At 36.2% G+C, this 9,546-nt stretch overlaps 1 protein-coding gene across 1 annotated transcript; it reads left to right on the forward strand.

Moving 5' to 3' along the window:
• The first annotated feature begins 6,036 nt into the window (after nt 1-6,036).
• On the forward strand, nt 6,037-7,328 carry LOC140015117 (uncharacterized). The gene is made up of 3 exons (XM_072067004.1): nt 6,037-6,259; nt 6,536-6,593; nt 6,884-7,328. The coding sequence occupies exons 1-3, from the start codon at nt 6,037-6,039 to the stop codon at nt 7,326-7,328; spliced, it is 726 nt and encodes a 241-aa protein (XP_071923105.1).
• Nucleotides 7,329-9,546: the final 2,218 nt, after the last annotated feature.

Here is a 9,546-nt window from a genome sequence, read left to right on the forward strand (position 1 = left end):
ATCGTTGGGAATAATCTGCCTATTAATTGAGTGATTGATTTGTTTGGGACATCTATTGCGACTTTGACTGGATAAATTGAGCAATAATAGTGCTTATTGGGTTGCTTGACTTCACTGGACATTGTCCCAAGTTCTGGTTTATTTGATTGCTATATTTGGTGAAAATTCTGTTTCTCTTGTTGATTGGATTGACTGGTAGAGAATATGGTTAAGCAAAAATCCACCTCTACGTCTAGGACTCCTAGACCTCAACCCCCTACACCCCAACCTACCATTCCTGTTAATGAGGCTACCAACCAACCATATTCCTCGGGTGTACGAACATGTCTAGGTAGGGAAAAAAGGTGTCCATGTTGCTACACTCTCTCACTTTGGGGGTCATCTAAACTTCACTAAAGCCGCTGATAAATAGAAATATGCTGTGTGCTCTGAGCGGCGTATCATCCCCTACAAATGTTGTGACAAACTTACCATGGATGCACTAGGTATAAGGGAAGAGGTTGAGTGGATGTTTACTGATAAGTGACTAATTTACGTAATAATTGTATGACATTTTATATTATTTTTAGTTACTTTGGTTATATTATTGGAAGAATATGAATCATTTTGGCTATAATTGGTGAAAAATGCTTTTAAGTGATTAAATGAGGTTTTTATCACTTTTTACTTGGATTTTGTGTATTTTGACAGTTTTGACACATTTTCGTATTTCGGCTATAACTTGAGTTACAATGATCGGATTGGGATGATTCTTGAACCCATTTGAAGATAAGAGATAGATCTACAACTTTGGTGAAGACATCTAAATCCAGTTTGAAGGTTTTCCAGGTCAAAATGCCGAATTACAATAGCAAATTTCTACTGGTCGAAACTGGAACAGGGCAATGAGCAGGTAAGGGTATTTCAGTCATTTCTCAGCCTACACAGATCCAAATGAGGTGATTCTTGATGCATTGGAAAGCTAACTCAAAGGGCTACAAGTTTAATGTTTTGGTCAAGAGCTAAATCAGCTTTTATCATCAAGAAAAGATCGGTTGAAATTGGGCCAAAAACAGAGCAAGTGATCCACACTCGGATCCACTATTCATCCGAACCCTCGGTTGTTTCTGGGTTAGTGGATCCGAGCTCGGATCCATACGGATCCGAGGTACTGTAGCAGCTTGGATCACTGGTCAGAAAAGGCTGCTCTGTACGCGTAAAACTCAATTTCACCTCCACCAACTCACATTGGATGCTAGACATGTGAGAAACATTCCCAGCTGTAAAAGGGAGATGTAATCCTCATTTCTTGACCACCTTTCATCATTAAATAGCCAAATTCATTGCAAAAAAGGAGATAGGGAGTTCATAGCAGAAAAGAGAGTGAGCTACGGGAGAAGCTTGAAGTTGCAGAAATGTAGCTCTTTCATCTCCCTAGTGTTAGTTTAGCTTAGTATAGAGTAGTGTAGCTTTTCCATTCTTGTTTATTATCTAGATTAGGATGAAGATGGAGGATGAAGAAGGCAAGGAAGAAAGCTCATGTGACGAGGGTTGTATTCCTTCCAAACTCTTTATCTTTGTATTTGATTCCAAGTTTAGTTAATATACAAGTTCTGGATTTTGTGTTTATTATGTGTTTCTAAAGTTTATACCTTGGGTTTGGTTGAACTTTCTATGATTGTTAGTGCTTATTATTTGGCTATTTGACTGCTATGATTTGAGCAAGTTATTTAGCATTTTAGCTCTTTAAATCATGATTAATCTGGTACCATTGATTGTGATGATCTAAGGTGTTGTTTCTGCAATGAAAATTGAGATTTAACACTAGTTCAAGAAGTGCTAAACATAGGGAGTACACTCACGAAAGTAGAGGTGCACTTATGTGGTTTTTAGTGATTCATTTCATGTAATTTCATTGAAGAAATGAACTTGTAGCTAATTTCATAACCATGAGAATATGTATGGATTAGTTATAAGTATAATTGATTCACTACGAAAGTAGGATTCAAATGCATAAGGAAATTACACCATAACTAGCCTAGATGTAGTACTCAATGATCCAAATATAACACTTGCATGAGTAGTTAGGGATACCACAACCTAAGGAGCTTTCATTTGTTATTTTGTATAATTTCAGTAGGTTTAATTTGTTATAATTCATTGATAGTCTAAATAATAGAGAAGCTTTAGTAGTACCGGTAATTGCAATCTTCCTTGTGGGATCGACCCTTAATACCCTATACTCGCTCACGATTCGTATACTTGCGATAAATCGCGTGTGGGGTATTTAGGAGTTTATAAATGTAAAACTTGATTAGGATGAGCTTAATTGTATATGTATACTCCGCGCACGTCATTTACCGCCATTGGTTGGCGATCTTATCTTGATATTTTCTGTCCCAATTTTGTCGAATTAGTTAGAGAGTTTTACTCCACTTTTGAATTTGACTTGCCTACGGGGTATACTGTAGATACTCCAAATGTGATCTACTTCCGACTAATGGGTCAAGAGTTCCATTTCTCCATTATTTAGTTCAATTTGGCATTTGAATTCATTATTCGGGAATATGCTGAGACTAGGAAGTACGCTGAGAGTGCTTGTGACTACATAGAACCATTTTTCTCTCACTATCCCGATATTTGGAAGGAAATGTCTGTCGACGGGGACCGTTACGACCTTTCTAGAACCAGGAATTCTTATCTTAAGGACCTAGTTTCCGATATGTTCAGCGATTCTTAGCATATAGTTACTCGGGGTCGCAAGGATAGTTTCGGTATACTTTCTCGACCCGAGTTCTTCTTTATCTGGTGTATGAAAAACAATATTAAGGTGAATTTGGGGTGTTGGTTGGCATCTCAATTTAAGACCGTTTTGGCCAAGAAAAACAAACCCCTGATACTCGGATCGTATATCACACACCTGGCAATCCGGTTAGAGGCTCTTAATCTTCAGAACCAAAATCTCCATTTGGCTTTTGACATGAAATTTCTGGATGAAAATTGTCTAGAAAAAGTGAGAGTTATAGAGCGGGTTGATGATACGCTCCGATTTACACTCCCCGACCCATTCGAGCACCGCATCGACGCCCTCTACACAAGCAGGGTCCTCTTCAGTTCCTGGATTAACCGATGACACTACCGGACCCTCTTCTTCTGTGCCTCATCTGCCGACGGCCTCCGATGCTGAGTGGCGACACCTGCGAGCATAAGTTCACCACGTAGATGAGTTGGTGACGAACATTGCCAATCAGATGGCACAGATGTATCAAAACTTGGTCGTCTACTTCCACCATGTCGGCTTCACTCCGCTGCTCCCACCTATCCCATAGCCGGTCGGGACCCTTCACCACATACTCGTGGAAGTTTTATTGTCCTATTTGCTTTATGACCTCCATTGAGAACAATGTCGAATTTAGGTGTGGGGAGGAGCTGTGGTACAGTTAGTATATTTAGTTTTTAGATGTTTTTCCTCTATTACTTGTTATTTGTTCTGTTTTTCTTTTATTTTCTTTTTACTTTTATTAGTGATCAGCATTCCTGTGACTACCAAGGATTGATGATGGTTGATTGATTCTAATTCTCATATTATCAAGTTTTAGTAATAAAAGTGTATCAAGTTAATTTGGTTAAATCCAAAAATATCTCTTTGGTGAATATCGATGATTTTGTGACTCTTACAATTTTTGGTTAACTTTTCTAGGCATATGGAATAACTGCTCGGTATTTTTTATGTGAATTGGTCCAATTATTAACTTTAATTCTCCATGTTCGAGGAATTGAGGCTAGCTGCTATTGTTTTATATGATATCTTGAGTTATTTTGTCGCCTGGTTGTGAATAAATTTGGTTGTACTCCGTTAGTTATTACTGCTAAGTAACCGGGGGTCTGCACCAGAAGTGTCGACTCTCGCGTCAAAAAATAGTAATATCTATGAGTATGTGGTCTTATAGTGATAGGAGCTGAGTAACCGGGCTCCTTCATCTGACAAATGTTGGAGTTCGTGTCAAAGGCTCTAATGGATAGAGACTAAATCTATTATTATTACTATTGAAAAAAAAGGGAGATAAAAAAAAGTGCGAAGGTTGTGTAAATATGTAATTAAAGTCAGCTTGCCGATCTATGAGTTTAATGTTGAAATTTTGGTTAATAGTTGGACTATTTGCTGATAAATGTTGATCGATCATTCCTTCTTCTTAGAATAGTTAGCCATAAATTGGAGGAATCTGCGGTTTAGAAACTAATCGGGGTGATGTTTTTTGGATCTCGACCATTGATGTTTGATATGTGTTTTCTCAATATCTTGGCAATAGGTAGATGGAGTGATAGTCATTGTCGAGAATTAGTATTGGTTTGTTATTCTCATGCTTGAGGACAAGTATGGTCTAGGTATGGGGGGAATTGATAGGTCACAATTTTGTCATTTATTTTATAATTAATTCTCTCCTATTGACTTCACAAATATGTATTAATTGGCGGATTCTATTCACTTTTGGCATTTGTACTTATTGCAGGGAGTTGGAATAAAATATAGTAAAAAGATACAAATTTCTCGTTACATTTGCTAATTGAAGCGGGACATCTAGAGTTGCAAAGCGGGGTCACAAAATCTGCCAGCTGATGCAATTGCTGGTCATATGTCCTCGATGAACATGAGATGCGCAGGATTAATTCCCGTGCCAATTAGTAGAGGAGTTTAAGTAGTACTAGGAAACAGGAGATTGATCTTGATTTTGTTTCCTTATTTGTTGGTCAAAGTGCGGCAGAAAGGGAATCCTACTAGGACTCCTCTTAACTCTTTTGTTAGGAAGCTTTTGAAAAAAAAGGGAAGGTAGGCAGACATTAGGAGACTTGCTTTTTGGTCTTGCTAGTTTTATTTTTTTTTATTCTATTCGTGTGCCGCAGAGGCCATTGGAGGAGACAATTAGTCAGACTTGAATTTGTCATCTTTTTCTTCTTTTATTCATTCGGAATTTTCATCTCAATTGAGGACAATGTACACGACAATTATTTCTGCAATTTTGTGTGAAATTGTTTCAACAGGGATGAACTAAATCTTTTTTTTTTTCTAGTCAAGGAACAACGGAGGCTATGGTTCATCTAAAAATTGTGAGATCGAATTAATTTTATTTATTCATCTTATTTACTGGTATTTGCATATTCTCTGATTGTAGTGCTTATGATTGTTTTGTTAATTGTATATCCTGGGTCCGGATGTTGAATTAATTTGGCAACCTAATGTCAATTGGAGCGTTATATCCGTAATTGTTTAATTGCTCTAAAATAGTGGCAACTGGCATGATTGAATTTATATCAGAGGAATACGCGGGCTAATCTAAAATAACCCTGGTAGCGTGTTATTTGGTTAGAATAGGGCTCATCTAATACTTAAGGGAATTGGGAAATTAAATCTTACGGGCGTATTTAGGATTATTTCTCAATTAGAGTAGTGATTAACGGACGTATCTTAATCACCGACACAGTAAGGAGAAATTGACTGTCATCGCTTGTTTGGTAGTTATAACTTATTTATTAGTTAATAATTGGAATTATCTCTGTATCAATGATCAATTAGGTGAACCATTACCGAAGTTATTTCCTGGCTAGAGCTTAGTTATTATTAATTTGGTAATTTGTCATTTAATTTTTAGTTGGCTATTTATTTTTATTTGAACCGTTTAATTATTACCATTTTTATAAAAAAAAAAAAAAACCCCTTGGTTAGTTTGAATTTCAAAAGAGACAAATATCCCCAATCCATGTGGATTTGACCCTACTTATCACTATCTATAGAAATTATATTTTATTTGACCAGGTATTTATTATTGTACAGGCTCGACAACCTGTCAGTCACCTAAATATCTGGGAATGACTGGCACTAGTTATGGCAATGACTAAGTGGAGACACTATTTGGTGGGATATCACTTTGTTATTAAAACTGATCATCAATCATTAAAGTATTTGCTAGATCAGAGGCTTACTACTGCATTACAACACAAATGGTTGACCAAATTGTTGGGTTTAGATTATGAGATTCAATACAAAAAAAAGTAGAAAACATGGTAGTAGATACATTGTCTAGATTGCATGGAGGAGACCAGGATCAAACAGCACAGCAGGGATCATGTTTGGCCCTTTCCATCATTAAGCCACTATGGATACAAGAACTTCAAGAGAGTTATGATTCAGACACTCATTGCCAGGACATCATTGCTCAATTAATACTAGACCCTGCCTCCCAACCACAGTATGAATGGAACAATGGTCTGTTAAGGCACAATGGTAAGCTATATATAGGCTCAGCTAATGGCTTGAGGAACAAAGTAATTTAGGCTCTTTATTCTTCCGCCATCGAAGGACATTCAGGTCAGAAAGGGAGTTGGCAACGAATGAAAACTCTGTTCTATTGGCCTACCATGAAACAGGATGTCATCCATTTTGTAAGAGCATAAGATATCTACCAAAAGCATAAAGCTGAGCATGTACACTATCCTGGTTTATTGCAACCACTGCCTGTCTCTCGTTTGGCATGGACTCACTTGACTATGGATTTCATAGAAAGTCTGCCAAATTCACAAGGCTATGATACCATAATGGTGGTGATTGATAGACTAAGGTTGGTCACTCTATGGCTTTGGCTCATCCTTTCTCTGCCAAACAAGTGGCTCACCTTTTTCTGGATAACATTTTCAGACTACATGGATTACTTGAATCCATAGTAACTGATAGGGACAAAACCTTCACAGCACTTTTTGGCAAGAGTTATTCAAATTAGTAGGAACTCAGCTGCATTATAGTTCTGCTTACCATCCTCAATCAGACGGGCAGAGTGAGAGATTGAATCAATGTGTTGAATCATGCATGCTTAAGGTGCAAGACTGCTGAATTTCCAAATCATTGGAATAGGTGGCTAGCCTTAGCAGAGTGGTGGTATAATTCATCTTATCATTCTAGCTTACAGTTGACCCCTTTTGATGCCTTGTATGGATACAAACCTACTCCTTTACCTCTTGGTCCTCACTTGGACAGTGTCATACCAGCAGCAGCTCAATTACTCCAGGACAGGTTACGAATTTCCAATAGCATCAGGGATCATCTGACTAAAGCACAACAAAGAACGAAATTTTTTGCTGATCAGCAGCGAATGGAAAGAACCTTTGAAGTTGGTGATTGGGTTTTCCTAAAACTACGGCCTTATAAACAGCAAACGGTTGCCATCAAAAAATGTCTTAAGCTTGCTACTAGATTCTGTGGTCCCTTTCAGGTTGAAGCTAAGGTTGAACTAGTGGCCTATCATCTCAAATTACCTGCAGGGGCCAAGATTCACCCAGTCTTCCATGTTTCATTATAAAAAAAAAGAAGATAGGACCATTATAGCAATTTTCAGACACTCTACTTGAGTTTAATAGTGAAGACCAATCCCCTTGCAACCAGAAGCTATTTTACAAAGACGAGTCATTTTGCACAATGGACATTAAGTCATTCAGTACTTAATCAAATGGTGTCAGCTAGGCGCTGAGGAAGTATCATGGGAGGATAAATACTTCATACAAGCTCAGTTCCCTCACTTCCAGTCTTGAGGACAAGACTCTTAATTGGGGAGGCGATGTTAGGATGAAGAAATGAGCCCAAAAATATAAGAGAGCCACAAACATGCAATGACGACATTTTGTATAAATCAGTAGCATAAGATGTATAAGTAGGATGATGTCGTTTGAAGTAGGGAATAACATAATTAGCTAAATTAGTTAGAGTCAGTTTCTAATCCTATATGTACAGAGACTGGAAAGGAATCCAAGGAAATAACAGTATCATTTCTATGTCTTCATCTTCTCTCTCTCTCTCTCTCTCTCTCTCTCTCTCTCTTTCTCTTTTTCTGCTCATTCTATCTACTTCTGTATCATTTATTCCAGATTAATTCTCCTTTAATCCAAACACTTAACCAAGATCCTGACATTTCGAGGCCAAATTAAACCCAACCATTTTCGTAAGCCGATTGGAACCGCCTTAACTATCTCTCTCCATGGCTTGGATTTTCAAGACTCATTCATTTTCCAATTTCTTTTGGTTATAAATAGAACTTCGTGGTGTAACTTTAGGCAATATTTAGGACCAAAGAGTACATGAAGATTGCTAAGGAAGAAGAATGAGCTCTTCAGTGGTCTTGCAATAAAAGTTTCTCCTCCGTCTTCTTTTATTTACTTTTTCTTAATGAATTCTCCGTTGTTTCTTTCTTTAATCATGTTCATTATTTACATTATGAGTAGTTAAATATCTTTGTCTTAAGATCAGGATAAGATCAATTATTCTTAGTTCATGATTTATTTTGACTGAATGACAAACTAAATTTGCATAGCTATTTTATGCCTTTGATTTTCATATTTGCAATTGATATGCATTAATTACGAAGTATCAAAAGTGTATCAATCAAAAAAATTTGTTATTTACTACTAGTTGGTAAAGTATAATCTTTATTGTGTGACTCATGAAAGTAAGAAAATACATAAAGGATAAATTGCATAAACTCAAGTTGTTCGTGACTCTCTAATTAACTTGATTTAAGTCACGAAACTAGATTTGAGGACTTTCTATAGAGATAATTAATGCACTGGCAAAAGTAGGTACTCTGGTATAAGGAGATCTTGTCATAGTTTAGCACAAGAGTACTTTAATTGATCAAGATAAGATTCTTTTTTACTAAGTCAATTGAGGAAACTTAAACCCTAGAGAACATGTTAATTCTTGATAAATTTTGGCTTTAATTGATTTTGTTATCTTTAATATCTCGTAATAGTTAGGCCCTGTTTGATAACCCAATTTAACACTTAAATTTAATGAATTCAGATATTAATATATTTAAACCGTTTGGTAACAAAAAATTGAACATTTGAATTAATTAAATGGCACTGAATTTCTTAGACAAAATTTACTCCCAAAATTAAGTGATAAACTATTTATTTATCACTGAATGTGATACTCACTCAAACGTATTAGATTTAATATTTAACAATTCAATAATTTAATGGATTCAGATTTCAAATTTCAATTTTATTAAACGCATCCTTAGTTTCTGTGATTCCTTAATTCTTGTGACAATTGTAGTCTAAATAATAGAGTGATTCTAAAAGGTTTGTTAATTGGTTTTCTTTGTAAGATTTGATATCTGAATACGTCCATATACTAGTATGTGATCTGTACACTTGTACATAGAGAAGTAAAGTTAATTAAACTTGGCAGCATTAGACCAACTCTTGAAACCGAGGTGTTACAGTTAACTTGTCGAGGCATCTGTGAAAGTAAAATCAAATGGAAAATGATGGTCGAATGTGCTTCTAATCCCAAAATTTTTATTAGTGCTGCTAGTTTGTGTGCTGTATGCATAGAGTAGGGTATGGCTATTAGCTTCCTTGTAACTATTCGTTGATCTATTAAATGAAAAGCTATATTTTACGTAAAAAAAAAAGGAATTAAAACCTCAGTAAAGCCAAATTATAGGTTGTTGTACGAGAAAAGGCCAAATTCTCAAGTACAACCAATTTTGATGATGTGTCGATTAATTAATCATATTT

This window comes from Coffea arabica, chromosome 10e (assembly GCF_036785885.1).
Source record: "Coffea arabica cultivar ET-39 chromosome 10e, Coffea Arabica ET-39 HiFi, whole genome shotgun sequence".
Classification (NCBI taxonomy): Eukaryota; Viridiplantae; Streptophyta; class Magnoliopsida; order Gentianales; family Rubiaceae; genus Coffea; species Coffea arabica.

What these genes read in the sequence shown, in the direction of transcription:
- LOC140015117 (XM_072067004.1), top strand. Translation starts at nt 6,037, where the DNA reads ATGGTAGTAGATACATTGTCTAGATTGCATGGAGGAGACCAGGATCAA. An exon ending in TGGTCTGTTAAGGCACAATG is followed by an intron (nt 6,260 to 6,535) that starts GTAAGCTATATA and finishes TGGATTTCATAG; the next exon opens with AAAGTCTGCCAAATTCACAA. An exon ending in GTGGTGATTGATAGACTAAG is followed by an intron (nt 6,594 to 6,883) that starts GTTGGTCACTCT and finishes TCATTGGAATAG; the next exon opens with GTGGCTAGCCTTAGCAGAGT.